At 36.7% G+C, this 14498-nt stretch overlaps 3 protein-coding genes and 1 long non-coding RNA gene across 4 annotated transcripts; all 4 read left to right on the top strand.

Annotated features, from left to right (window-relative positions):
* Window positions 1-1500: 1500 nt before the first annotated feature.
* LOC145642612 (uncharacterized) lies at window positions 1501-3569 on the top strand. The gene is made up of 2 exons (XM_081693804.1): window positions 1501-2365; window positions 2458-3569. The coding sequence occupies exons 1-2, from the start codon at window positions 1501-1503 to the stop codon at window positions 3567-3569; spliced, it is 1977 nt and encodes a 658-aa protein (XP_081549930.1).
* A 69-nt stretch (window positions 3570-3638) lies between these two features.
* Window positions 3639-4673, top strand: LOC145642611 (uncharacterized). The gene has a single exon (XM_081693803.1). The coding sequence runs from the start codon at window positions 3639-3641 to the stop codon at window positions 4671-4673; it is 1035 nt and encodes a 344-aa protein (XP_081549929.1).
* Window positions 4674-10043: 5370 nt separating this feature from the next.
* LOC145555655 (uncharacterized) lies at window positions 10044-10544 on the top strand. Its single transcript, XR_014091527.1, has 3 exons — window positions 10044-10121; window positions 10236-10338; window positions 10429-10544. It is a non-coding gene; the product is annotated as an uncharacterized LOC145555655 (long non-coding RNA).
* A 100-nt stretch (window positions 10545-10644) lies between these two features.
* On the top strand, window positions 10645-12725 carry LOC145642609 (uncharacterized). Its single transcript, XM_081693802.1, has 5 exons — window positions 10645-10703; window positions 10789-10900; window positions 11041-11219; window positions 11306-11426; window positions 11697-12725. Exons 1-5 carry the CDS (start codon window positions 10645-10647, stop codon window positions 12441-12443), a joined length of 1218 nt encoding a protein of 405 aa, XP_081549928.1. The 3' UTR covers window positions 12444-12725.
* Window positions 12726-14498: the final 1773 nt, after the last annotated feature.

Here is a 14498-nt window from a genome sequence, read left to right as displayed (position 1 = left end):
TGGCACTTCCGCCAAGTCTACCGGTGAAGCGTAGGATCGAGAGAAATGAGCTGAATGCAAGTGGCGTAGGAGTCCATATTTCTGATCAGATGGTTACTGGTCTAGCTGAGTTATCTGCTGTTTACAAATGTGCTAGGACTGAATAGCTCTGTGTATAAGGTCTAGCTTCTTTTGGAATTTATATAGTTAGGGGTATGTGACCAGTTGTTAGGATTTTACTGCTGTTGTGGTCAGCTTTACTTTGTATTTAACTTTTGCTTAGCACTTATGCTTGTCTGAACTAGCGGTGCTAGCTGGTATGATGTAGCTGAAATTTTGGGCCTGTAATGAAGCCCGTTCATGTATTTCCTATTATGGCTACCTTTTAATGAATGAAATTATTATTTATTTAGTGTTTATCATGTCAGGTTCTGAGTTTTGCCTTATTTAAAGAGTTTTCCTTGTTAGATTTTCCTATGGCTTTGTTTCAGCAGGGGATATTTTTGCTTATTATTGTTTTGATCTGATGCCAGAAGATGTTCTGATGTACTTTCATAGGTCTATATTTTTGCCTGATGCTTTAATTTGCTTTGCACGATTGTTCTTGTGAGTAGGACTCTTCATGCTCTGAAACCCTTTTCTTCACTACTTTGGCAGATCCAAGACTCAAAGTGTGCCATCAACTACGGATTTGATTTGCAGAAGGTTACACGAATTCCTGTTACTTGGCAAAGTATACAACCACTTTTGTGGTCGTACTTATGGGTATTGTTTTAGCTTGATGCATTACCAGTTAAATAAGTTAAAGTGCTGTCCTTGATTTGATTTACTGCTTTGTGTAATTATAATCTGGTTTTTGGTAGATTGTCACTATGGCATACCTCAATTATCTCGAAAGCGATGCAGTAGATTAAATAAGGCTTCCCAAAGGACATCACAGTCAGCATTTGCTAGGTACATACATTTGGCAATGTTGTATTACTTAGGAATGCTAGCAAGGGTTTTCGGGAAAGAAAAAAAATAATCTATAGCTTTAAACGCAGCCCACCTTTACCAGACACCCAGCTTGGTGTTAAAGGTCGTCCACGGACATGTATATCAAAGCGACAGAAATGTATACAAGAACTTTCTATGCCTCAGTATGATAGGTATACCATATTAACTGAATAGCCCCTTTTATTGTCATCTTTTCTGCTGTTTAAATAAAGCCTCCTTTTTCTGTACATAAATGCTAGCATGTTGTTTTTTTCCATGGTAGTGGCTATACTGTGTTACATTGTCTTGGAAAGTTTGTCTTTAGCTGTGATATACCGTGCATGATGAAGCCTCTGATTCATGTAGAGTAGAAGAACCGAAAAAAAATGCTTGTAAAAAAACACAGAAACAAGCTAACCTAGAAGGTAAATGATTCTGTGGTTATATATATTGCTTTCTTTGCTTTGCATACTTATGAGATTTCTCATGTGTTTTTTTTTTTTTTTTCTGCTCTTGATTCTTTGGGTAGATGTTCTTGCTGCTTCTATGGATAGACAGTTACCGGCAGAACCTTTCAGACTTGTTATGCCTTTCTTCTGTGACAAATGCGGTGCAAAAAAATTTATGTTTGAGTCCTTAGATTTTTGCTGTGGGAATGGAGACATTACAATAGCTGAGAATGTCTATCCTCATGAACTTGTGTACTTATTTACTTCTAAAGATGAAGGTGTTGTGCATTTTAGAAAATATGCTAGACTATATAATAACCTGTTTGCATTTAGTTCGCTTGGGGGTCATTACTATGCAAGCACTTACAAAGGGATTTATGTATTCAAATTGCATGGGCAAATGTATCATTTTGTTCCAGATTTATTGCCTGATGAGGGTAATCCAAAATACCTGCAGTTGTACTTTTATGACGGCCAGCATGAGGCAGAACATAGGCTGGGTTGTTTTCCTGAGTTAAGAGAAGATGTGATCAGTATTCTAATGCAGGTATCTCAACAAAATCCTTATGCTGTGTTCTTTCGGACTTTAAGAGATAAAACTATTCATGCAGATACAAGAATTGTGCTAAATCAAGCCCCGGTTCTTGATCAACGCATCTATAATGCTCCTGCTGCTGATGATGTTGATGTCATCTGGCCAGAGAGTGCTTCATCTAGCCAAAGCTTGGGCCCTCATATATTAGTGACTGCAACATCTAATGAGTCTCACCGAATCTACCATAATTATGGTTGCTATGATCCGCTCCAATATCCTTTGTTATTTCCTCGGGGAGAATGTGGCTGGACTCAGGGTCTTAAAAAGAATTCTCATCCAAGTCGGACAGCAACAGATACAATTCCAGATCCTATTATGTCTTGTGCTGTCCATACGGCAGCTGAATTATTAAATCAGGAAGAAACCCGTAAGCATTTCTTAGCCTAAGCTATCTAATTGCATTTTTTTTGTTCTTATATTTTTGGATTTGAAACATTTAGGCTGCCCTTCTCACTGTAGGTTCAAAGAGGAAGAATACTAAAGCAGACAAGTTTATCTCTGCTAGGGAGTATTATGCGTACAGATTGCAGATCAGGCCTAATAATATGCTGCTGCGAGCAGGAAGGTGTTTCCAACAGTACATTGTCGATATGTATGTGAAGATTGAAAATACAAGGCTTGATTACTTTAGAAACAATCAGGACACAATAAGAGCCGATTTGTATAAAGGTATTTTGGATTCACTGGATATCGGGGAGACTCTTGGGGAAAATCTTGGTCGTAGAGTTATTTTGCCTCCTACTTATATTGGTGGTCCTCGTGATATGAAGAAGCGTTATTTAAATGCTATGGCTTTGGTCCAGAGATTTGGCAAGCCAGATCTTTTTTTAACAATTACATGTAATGCTAATTGGCCTGAAATAAAGGCTGAGCTTGGTGCTGGTGAAAATGCACAGGATAGACCCGATTTGGTTGCAAGGATTTTTAGAGCAAAGCTACTTGCACTGAAAAAAGAGATTATGGAGAAAAAAGTATTTGGGGAAGTTGCTGCCATGATCTATGTAATCGAGTTTCAGAAAAGAGGGCTCCCACATGCTCATTTCCTGATTATTCTGAAACCCGAATACAAATCTCCTGCTGACTATGATAGATTTGTCTGTGCTGAAATTCCTGCTGAGACTAATCTCCGGTTGAGAAGAATTGTATTGGCGCATATGATGCATGGCCCTTGTGGTATACCGAATCCAGAGTGTCCTTGCATGCGCAAAAATGGACTTAGGCGTACCTGTAAAAACAAGTATCCTAAGCAGTTCTGCAGCAAAACAACAAATAATAAGGATGGTTATCCTATGTATCGCAGAAGAGAAACTGGAGAAAAGGTTAGTATAAGAAATGCAGAGCTAGACAATCAGTGGGTTATTCCCTACAATCCTTATCTTTCTATGCTGTTTGATTGCCATTTGAATGTCGAGGTATGTTCGACTATTAAAGCAGTCAAGTATTTATACAAGTATGTATACAAAGGTCATGATAGAATTTCATACAATGTTGTGGATTCTAATAGCACTCCTGTTGATGAAATTCACCAGTATCAATCAGGAAGATGGGTATCTCCTTGTGAAGCTGCATAGAGGATATTCAGTTTTGATCTGTTTGACATGTATCCTTCCGTTTTGCCTTTACAAGTGCATTTACCTAACATGCAGACTGTTCGAGTTCATCCTCATGAAAGGTTACAGTCTGTTGTTTCAGATGGTAAACGATCAAGAACTCAGCTAACTGAATTTTTTGCCATGAATGCTGCTTCTAAACATGGCTTAGGATATCTGCATGGTGAATTTTGCGAGCACTACATGTGGCATCATAGTGATAAGATTTGGAAACAAAGAGTTCACAACAGGATTTCAGTTGGGCGGTTAGCGTTTGTCTTTCCTGCAGAAGGTGAAAGGTTCTTCCTTAGATTGCTATTGTTGAATGTAAGGAGCCCTACGTCATTTGAAGATTTACGCACTGTGAATGGTTGTGTGTATCCAACTTTTCAAGAAGCTGCTCTAAAGCGGGGTCTTATTGAAGCTGATGATACAGCTAATTCGACAATGGCTGAAGCATGCGATACTCATATGCCTGTTGCTTTACGTCGCCTTTTTGCAACGGTTCTGATGTTCTGTCAGCCAAGAGATCCTGCTATTCTTTGGAATACCTATTATTCCTTCCTTGCTGAAGATTTCTCTCATAGGTTTCCAAATCAGACAGTGAAGATACAGCAACTCACTGTTAGAGCTGTTGAGCAGCACCTTGAAGGCATGGGAAGATCTCTTGCTTTTTTTGGACTGGAACACTTAACATTAGAAGTTAGTGATGAATTTAGCCGTACAAAAGATATCATAGATGCTCTTGATGCACCGATCCCAGAGGAATGCTTAGGTTGTCGATCAAAGCTAAATGCTGCACAGAATGTAGCCTTTGAATGCATAATGGAACATGTGCTGCAGCAGAAAGGTGGCGCTTTCTTTATTGATGGTCCTGGAGGGACAGGCAAGACTTTCTTGTACAATGCTCTATATGCAGAAATACGGCAGATGAACAAAATTGTATTGCCTACAGCTACATCAGGAATTGCTGCAACAAACATTCCTTCGGGTAGAACTGCACATTCCCGATTTAAGATTCCAGTTGACCATAAGGGGTCATTAGTGTGTGATGTTCTAAAACAGGGTAGTTTACAGCATTGTTGAAGGAAACTACATTGATAATATGGGATGAAGCTTCTATGGCTAGAAAAGAAAATCTAGAGTCTTTAGATCTTTTATTACAGGATATATGTGGGAATAAGGTGGTCTTTGGAGGGAAGGTTGTTGTATTCGGCGGAGATTTCAGGCAGGTTCTGCCAGTCGTTCCTTGGAAGACTATGAAAGAAGCAGTTCAAGCAAGTATCGTTACTTCTTATCTGTGGCCTAAGTTCAGGAAATTTAGACTAACAGAAAACATTAGAGCGAGGGAAGATCCAGTGTATGCTGATTTTTTGCTTCGGTTAGGTAATGGTGAAATACAACAAACAGAAAATGCTTTGGTCAATTTTCCAGAACAGATTGTACAGTGCACTGAAAGCATTCCAGACTTAGTGCCTACTGTTACTGTAACAACATTTCCAGAAATTGGTAATGTCTCCTTTGACAGTGAGGTTTTCACTAAAAAGGCAATCTTGACACCCCTGAATGATGACGAGGATTGTATAAATACATTCATGATTGAGAAGTTTCCTGGACAAGCTGTTACGTACAAGAGTTTTGATGCAATCCTGAACGATACATGCAACATATACCCTACTGAATTTATTAACAAGCTTTGCCCTGGTGGAATGAGTCCACATGAGCTTGTGTTAAAAGAGAACTGCCCTGTTATACTGTTGAGGAACTTGCTGCCCTCATCAGGGTTATGCAATGGTACCAGGTTAATCTGTAAAAAGTTTTATCCGAATGTAATCCAGTGTACGATAGCAGTTGGTCATTACAAGGGCGAAGAAGTATTCATACACAGGATAAATTTAAGACCTTCTAAATCTGTGAACTACCGGTTTATGTTTGAACGGAAACAATTTCCTGTAAAATTAAGCTTTGCAATGACTATTAACAAGTCTCAAGGGCAAACTCTCAACCAAGTATCTATCTATCTTCCACGTTCATGCTTTTCTCATGGGCAGCTTTATGTTGCATTATCAAGAGCCAAGAAATCAAAAGATATTTCTGTTTTTACCACACGTGATACAGATCAGCACTCTGCTAATAGTGTTAAGAATGTCGTGTCATTTGAGCTTCTACTTCTAGCAGGCATTATTCCAGCAGATACAGTATAGTGTGTTTTTTGTATTGTCTTGCCCTGGTGTAAAAGAAGATATCCTTCGGCAGTTACATACAGTGTCCAGCACTATTGACAAGTATAGTCTGCTCAGTGCAGAATTTGACTGTAGAGCCACTGTTAAGGAGGATGGTGTGATCCTAATAAGGTTTGAAGGTGTTAGTGGAAGTCTGATAGTTACCGGAATTTGCATTCACAAAACACCAAAATTGGCAGGTAGATTGCACCAACAACTTATGGGTTATTCCAAATCTGACTTCACAAGGATGCAACTGATCCTGATTTTAGCATATTTACTTCTACTTTGAAATACATTCTCAGGTGAAACATGAAGTATTTAGATGTCAAAATTGTGCAGCTGAAATAGAAGTTCTAGCTCAGGTAATGAATGGGTACACTGCAGTTCTCAATTTCTAATGTTAAGATTTTATTGCTGCTTCTGAATCATATAATGACACTTTACATCAGGAAAAGGACTTGCGACCTAAATCGACAGCTACGTATGAGTAAAAGATAGAAGAATTAAGTAAGCAGTGTCAGCGAAAAACAGATGAATGCTATCGAGCTTGAATGTCATTGACAGCAGCAAACGAGCAGGTGGAAAAGGTTAGAATGGAGCTTGACAACAGAGTGTTCAAGTCTTATTTTCTAGGTAAAAACTTCATAGAACCCTTGTTTATGGAATTATGTTAAGTACAACAGGACACTATAAATTTGTACCTTAATAGATTTTTTCTGCCATCTGATGTCCAATATATGGAAAAGTACTTTGACATCTTCATGTATCTGATTCGTAATTCTTCCGGTGCTATTTTCTTGAATGAAACAAATTGGGAGATTGCTTCTTAGTTTTAAGTCTTTATTTTATGTCAATTCATTGAAAATTTTGATAAATGAGAGTTTTATGTATGAGCCTTCTGCTGATAATTTTCTGTGTGAATTATGAATTGATATTGTGATTATTCAGTCAAGTATATTCTCCAAATATTTTAAATTTAGATACAAAACCATGCTTAAATATTGTATATTACCTCCCTGATATTTTTTCCTTTTTTGTCTATAGACCAGATTGTGGAGAAACAGGCTGAAAATTTAAAGGTCATATCTAGCATCTGTGAGCAGGATAAGAAGTTCTGGATGACAGCAATATCTGGTTTAAAAGAAAAAATGAAGGTATACTATACAAGTGCTTTGCACTCACATTTCTTAGTAATTGAGCTTTATCTGCAATGCCTTTATCAAGCAAATGATGAATTGCAAACTTACACAGAATATAAAGGAAGAACATTCTCAGCTTGCCCATGATGCACATGAAACTGCTGATTCAATTCCCGAGTTATCCAATATGGTTTCAGCAGTTCAGATGCTAGGTAGGAAGACACAGAATTATTCTGCTATCTGTAGATGTTAAGAGATTGCATTCAATTTTTCTGCAGTTTCTCAGTGTGAGGAATTCAAACAGAAGTATATTGAAGAACAGAAGAAGATAAAGAAGCTTTTTAATGAAGTTCAGGAGGCCAAAAGCATGTGTTTTTTATATTGCAGTTTGAAGCTTATTCAGTAATGGAGAAACCCTGATATAACCACCATACAGATTTCCCAAGATAAAAATTTAAAGTGAAGATTCTGATTATCACTCTTATTTTCAGGGAATATCAGGGTCTTCTGTCGTTGCACAGGTTTATATATTGCCAGATATTAAAATTTAAAATGTTTCTGTAACTTGCTGTTTCTCTTTGCACCTAAAAGACTGCTTATTGTTCTGTGCTTTTCTCTCCTGGTGTTCAGGTTAGAGATAAAGCACCTTCTGAAGGCTCGCACCACGTTCCTGGACTTGTTGCACAAAAAGTGGAGAATACAAAACAAATGTGAGAAGTACTGCGGGTTAGGAGTAATGCAAGGGCTGTTGGGTCTAATAATGTGAATGAGCATAGCAGCCATCCTCACTGGTTAGTCAAATTCTGTAAATTGTTTATCCCTTTTGTCTTCGGGTGTTTTGCCTTCAGTTAGGTTTCCTCGTCACAGTGAGCAATGTAGGTTAGTTATTTCACTTACATTGCACAGGTAATTCAGTATAGCTATAACGACCCTTCTGTTATGATTATGCAATGTTTAGTCACCAGAATATACTTGGTTTCGTTTTAAGACTAGAATAGTCCATTATAGCTTAGTAGTACTGCCTTTGCAGTTGCACTACAGATTTTCCTCGGCTTAAATATGCTATACTTGTGATACACTCTTTATAGTAGCTTAGAAGTATCTGTTCGAATACTATACTCGCATATAAGATTTCATTTTTTTTCCATTTAGTATGCATAGAGTAAAATAATTTGTTGCCTAGAATAGATTAAGCAAGTCACAAAAAATGGTAGCAACCGCAAGTAACGTAGCCCGTAGGTTCGGGAGAACTTATGTTACTTAGAGTAGTAATTCTTGTGCCTTTTAAATTTTTAATAAAGTTTGTACTGTATTTTAAACTGAATATGTTTTGGGCTTTATTATTGTAGCCCATACAATTAGAATTACAAACTTTGCATACTAAGTTACTCTTTATAAATGAAATATGAGTACAGCTCATTTGCATAGATACAAGAGAAGAAGTACAAGTCAAAGGCACTATTCATAGTAAACAAGGCTATAAAATATCAGTCTTGTACTTCCTCTTTATTTTAGCCACAAAAAAAAAAAATTCTGACTGCCCATTTAAGTCCCTAGGTGTTTTGTTAGCCATAATAATTACTTAATTTAAACTTATTGTAGAAGGAAAAAAGTACAACTCAGATTATTATGCTTGCTAGCTGTAATTATACTTGAGGAAAAAGAAAGTTAACTGTGACCAAACGGTTACTGTTAAGAAAAGGGTTTTTTTAACTTGCTTACCTACTTTTTCACCCTATAAATACCAAATTAGTTCAGCCCTTTTGAAGCATCAAATTATTCTCTAGGCTTTCTTCCTTAGCTGTGGTATATTCTCCTTTTTCCCTTGGTTTTTTTTTAAGGGTTTTCACTTGAACGAATGAATCCTTACACTGTAGTTCCTGTTCATACAAATACAGCAGAATCTCTATAGATACATATTGCCTTACTAAAGTTGTAGCTAAGATTCTTGTTTATTTAATTTCTATATATAAGCTTTCATTTTAATGTATTATGTTTGTCATGCTTATTGCTGCTTTTTACATAGACCCTTTAAAATTTATCCCTACAAGTCTATGATTTTATGTTCATTTGTACATCCTTTATTTCCCTTTTATTGTTATGATGTTTTGCCATTGAATTGTTTAAAGTAAATCCTAGGTAGAAAAATGAATCAATAAAAATGGTTGATTATCATAGTGCACCTCACACGATTATGCATGTATACATACAGTACACTCTGTACATGCAAATATATACTGCTTTAGGGCTACATTTTTCTTATTAAGATCGAAATTTTACAACCACTTTAGATGTATGCTTCATGCTATAGCTTGCTAATGTATACATGCTTACTATTTTACGTTCCACAAATCACAGACTATGAATACACCACCAAAGATGAAGCTGGAACCTGTATACTTAGATGAGCTAACATCTCAAAGTAAGGACTACAAAGTGAAAGTGACTGTAACTGAAAAGGGAAGAGCTCAGCCTTCACCTAAAAAACCTGGTGTGATCTTTCAAACAATAATTCTACAAGATGAAAAGGTAACTATGGTTTGTGTGATTTAGTTTTACCAGTATATGTTAAACTTATTATGTGCTTTTTATGCATGACCTCTTTTCCCATGGTGGCTTTCTGTTATAAGTGCAGTAGGGGGAAGGAAGAGAAATAAAGGACAGTATAGATAACCATAATTCTGTTATGATTGCCATTTTAAGTTTTTTAAAACACATTTGTATGTACAACAGTATAGATAACCTGTTAAACAACAGAAATAAAGGACAGAATGTTTACCTAAGGGTTTCTTCTTAGTTAGAAATAATCTGCTTATGTGAGTGTTCTTTTGCTTTCTGTATAGAGTAGTAGATTTCTGCAATGTAAGTGTCTAATTACTTCATATGCTGGCTATTTAACCAGAAAAACAGGATGTGATGTGCTCTTTTTGGAGACCAGATCGAAGCATATGAAGATGTTCTCAAACCATCTGGTCAATACGAGATTTCAAAGGCTCCTATATCACCTGTGGATGATCAGTACAAATTCAACCTTGAAGAACTTCCATACCAAATGACAGTTGGCCAACAAACTATTATTCAGCGGTTAAATCCAGAAAGTGGACCAATTGAGCCGAAATATCAACCTCTATCAACTATTCCTAGATCACTTGATCCGAATGCCAGATTTGGTTCGCTTCTTATAAATCTGCTATCATATTTTTCTGCCATAAATTATTTATTCAGGGTCTATATTGCACAAGCACTTTCCATATTATGTAATAGTATCCTGTTTATTGACACAGATATAGTTGGAGTGATTTTGTTTGTTGAAGAAGCACCAAGGCTGATCCCTAACACACGTGGTCATGACAGTCCAGTGCGAGAGATATCTATTACAGACACAAGGTGACAATGCACTGTCAGTGTTTCTTTATTATAGCTCATACATACATTAGTAGTTAGCTAACTTTTTGCCAATGCTTGAATGTAAATCAGCCAAGACCATGCCATGACAATTTCAGCATGGAATGATCTCACTGGAAAACCTTGCGATGCTATGATGAATTGGGCTGAAAAGTTCAATGTTGTCGGATTTACAGCACTGAAAACCCGCCATACAAGAGGTATCATCTACATCTTTGCAACTATAATTGACTGTCAAATAGCTACTGATTTTGCGTTTTCTTTCTAGGATTTCCTCTTAATACTACTATGTCGACAAGAATCATCCTAAATCCTAAAGGAGCACGGGCAGACATGCTTCATGAGTGGTGAGTCATGTATTGCATATATAGTGAATGTACAGTTAGGCCTTCTCAAAATACCAATATAGTTATGTCTACCTCTCTGTTTTAGGGTTCAATTGTATCAGCATGTATTGCTAGATCGCCAGGAGAGGATTTTAAATGTCAGATACCCAGGAACTGAAAAGAAAGTTGTCACAATAGCTGAACTCCGAAACAAGAAGGTCCTCTACACACTATTCTAATTAAGTTTAGAAAACTAACTAGGAAAAAAAAAGGCCATAAATAATGATTCACAGCATTTCCTACAGACATAATTTTCACCTGATATCTGATATATGATTAATGCTACTAATGCACGCAGGCAGCTAATGCAACTCCTGATGAGATAGCTTGGATTAGAGTGACTATACCAGAAGCTGACTTGCAAAGGGTGAATGCCTACATAGGTTGTCTTGGCTGTGGAAAGCGAACACATCTTGCTCTAGGGACTCGTTTTCCTTGCATTTCATGCAAAAAATCCGATGCTACTGTTGTCCACAAGTATAGTCCTGTTATTCAATTTTATTTATGCTTTACAATAAAGTAATTATTACACGTGCCTTGACTAACTTGTATGTTTTTTTCAGAGTAACATTCAAGTTTGAAGCTATTGATGCCAGTGGAACTATGTCATTCACAACCTTTAATGATGACACAGAAAAACTTTTCCGAAAGACAGCAGTTGAAATTTGGGAGATGAAAACCACTGTAAGAATACACACCTTTCTAAATTTGTAAAGACTTTTTTCGAGCATACTTGTTATATATAGATACTTATCTGCACTATAAAAATACATTCAATGGCCATGGTTGACTTGATAGACTACTCATTATTTAAATGACCTTATATTCCAAATTAGAACCTATTTGCTGCAACTTTGCATTTTACATACCTTTTACTGCTGGTGAGTGACATTCGAGTATGTATGCAATGCCTATCATCTACTACCTATTTATGTGCTACTCTAAATATTACAGGGCAATTTTGATGCTTTCAAGGTTGTACAAGAAGTTCTGTCGACCAAGCCTTTTTTCATTCAAGTGACACCAACTTTGGAACTTGCAAGGAACAGTGTTCTCCTTTGGACTCTGAAAACCATTGAAGTGGAGGATGCAGAACCAAGTGCCCAGGTTCTAGGTTCATCATCTTCAAGTCTTAACAAAGAAGAGATTGTTTCTGCAGTTAATCAAGGACAGAAAATACAGAAAATTTCCATGAATGAGGATGCAGTTTCTGAGAGAGCTAAAATGCATGGCAAACAACCATCTTTCTGTAACTCAGAGAGAAATGCTACTGACAGTGAAGACAATACAGAAATGAGTGATGAGCTCCTTGCTGAGATAGCTCAACTCCATGAATTTAGGCTAGCTTCTCAGGCCTTCGACACAGACTGCTTTGATGCACCGTTTCAACCACCAAGTAAAGGAATCACAATCACAGAAGCACAAGCACCAACCACTGAATTGCCTACATGGAGCAGGCTTACTCGTTCCCGCAGCAATGCTAAAAAAAAGAACCAATGCCTTCTGAAAAGATGCAGGAATCAGATGATGAGGAGCATGGCCCTAGAAAGAAGCTCCGGACAGCTCTTTTCAAAAACAATTCTGAGAAAGAAAGTTCTGACACTGAAGACGCGTCTTGAAGCCTCCTTTGTGACTTTTGTTAGAATCCAGGCTAAAATATATATATGTGTGCCACCTTTTGCTGTTAGAATGTGGGTTTAAATCAATTGCCTTTATATGGTAATTTGCTAAATCTGGGATGTCTTTTGCTTGTTTAGAAGGAACATTTTGGACATCTTGTGTTCCCTATAAACATCAAGAATGTATATAGTACTAAACCTCTGTAACAAACGCTGTTCTACAGTTCTCTGTAGGACACTCAACTTAGTATGCCTAAAATCTTATATTATGTATATAGTAATGCAAGGGTAACTATGATGTACTAGCTTGTATCCTTAAATCAGGGTACTTATCTATAATATAAGCTAAGTTATTATACGTTTTTCTGTTCAGTTTTTAATCACAGTTCATTGGCACCCTTTTAAGCACTATAGGCTGTAGCTAATAGTGCAGTTTTCTATTAATCTGATGAAAGGGCAAGACAAATTTCTATCTAATTTATATCTATAAATGTCATTTTCTCTATTAATATCAGTGTGGCTATATTCCTGTCTATGTATACATTCCCTTACTATTTTTCCTTTAAGATAATCAGAATGATCAAACTTACACTTCAGTTTAATCTTGCAGGGTATACAATTCATGGTGCTTTTTGTAACATAGAAAGTCTCGGCCTTCACATAAAAATCAATACAAAAAAGAAATATATATCGAATTATGGAACATAGCTGCTAATGCTTCTACACAGGCTATGGACTCTGGTAACAACTTCTCACTTGCTATTAGTCAGCTTTAGTATACAAATCCATTTTGTAAGAGCAGCCATCTGCCTAGATGTAATTTCAACAACAGTTTGATATTTTTCGGATCCATTTTCCCCTCTGTAGCAAAAAACTAAACTTTTATTGCATGTGTGACTAATGAGGTTGTGCATTTACCTTGTTCGCATATATAGCTATAGGTTCGCTAATGGAATAAACTTTTGATTCGTTTTGTGCAATTTGAATATGTCACTATACAACCATATATTAGCTACTGAAATTGAACTGGTTAGTTGGTTCGAACAATACTGCTGCATAGCAAGTTAATAAGCAAATGAAAGATTTCAGTACTATCTTCGAATTAGATCTGCTATCATATCATAAAATACGTAACCAAGGAACTTACATAGTTCCTGCGCTTATTCTATCTTAGAACAGGAAAAACCTCTACCTATTATACTTAGTCTATTACTCTCAAAACACAACCTCAGAGAAAAAAAGAAAACCACCCAAAAAAAACCAAAAAAAAAAAACAAAAGAAGAAAAAAGAACAAACATTCCTAATCACGTTTAATTTTAGATTGACAAGTGGATCCAAACAGTTACACTAGGACTAGATTGACATCAAAGATTATTAGGTTCCCTTTTCTGAGCTTGATCAAAGCACCTTCCTCTACCTGAACACCGAAGTAATCAATGAATTTGTTAACCCCGTTCTTAATAGAGCAGGTACTAATTATCTTCCCAATCTTAGTAACCTTCAGCTGAGCGCTGAACTTTGTGTTGCCATTCTGGAGAATTACATCTGTAGTGTCAAGGAAATCCTTAAAATGCACCCTAGCAATATCCAATGGAACGTTCTGCAACCAACACAGTAACAAAAAAGCACTGTATTAGTCCATGCACACAGACATAATAGGCATACCAAGCAGTGAATAACATCTTAGAAAACATACTATAACTCCTTGCTGAATATATGCTGCTGAAAATGAAAATAGGAAATATTCTTCCTGACAAGCAGCTGCAAGTTGAGTAAGACAAGCATTGGTCTTAATCATTTTAGATGAAAGTCCTTCAATGGCTGGTTTCCGCCCACGCTTTTTATGAGAACTTCTTGAGGTATCATCATGTCTTTTTTCTATTTTCTTTGCTTCCCTATCAGTCTGAATTTGGACTCTAAATGAGTTGTCCCCTAAATAGGTAAACAGTAGGACATCACCTACATCTAAACCATTATCTCCAACAAAATCACTCCACCCTGCATCAAGATATATTCCCCAATCAGTACCGCATTCTTCGTGCACCAGAGTTACTAACCAAGATCCATGCCCATCACACATAAATAGTTCGATATTTAAAAAACCATCCTCTAGCACGTCTTTGAAACCATCAGGGA

Source organism: Chenopodium album, chromosome 8, assembly GCF_948465745.1.
Source record: "Chenopodium album chromosome 8, dcCheAlbu1.1, whole genome shotgun sequence".
Taxonomy (NCBI): domain Eukaryota; kingdom Viridiplantae; phylum Streptophyta; class Magnoliopsida; order Caryophyllales; family Amaranthaceae; genus Chenopodium; species Chenopodium album.
The sequence above is the reverse complement of the archived record's forward strand: the minus strand, read 5'-3'. Positions and strand labels throughout refer to the sequence as shown.

Excerpts from the sequence above, each read along its gene's own strand:
- LOC145642612 (XM_081693804.1), top strand. The coding sequence starts at position 1,501 with ATGGATAGACAGTTACCGGCAGAACCTTTCAGACTTGTTATGCCTTTC. Across the intron at positions 2,366-2,457 it reads ATTAAATCAGGAAGAAACCC|GTTCAAAGAGGAAGAATACT; the intron begins GTAAGCATTTCT and ends TTCTCACTGTAG.
- LOC145642611 (XM_081693803.1), top strand. The coding sequence starts at position 3,639 with ATGCAGACTGTTCGAGTTCATCCTCATGAAAGGTTACAGTCTGTTGTT.
- LOC145642609 (XM_081693802.1), top strand. The coding sequence starts at position 10,645 with ATGTCGACAAGAATCATCCTAAATCCTAAAGGAGCACGGGCAGACATG. Across the intron at positions 11,220-11,305 it reads GATGCTACTGTTGTCCACAA|AGTAACATTCAAGTTTGAAG; the intron begins GTATAGTCCTGT and ends TGTTTTTTTCAG. Across the intron at positions 11,427-11,696 it reads TTTGGGAGATGAAAACCACT|GGCAATTTTGATGCTTTCAA; the intron begins GTAAGAATACAC and ends TAAATATTACAG.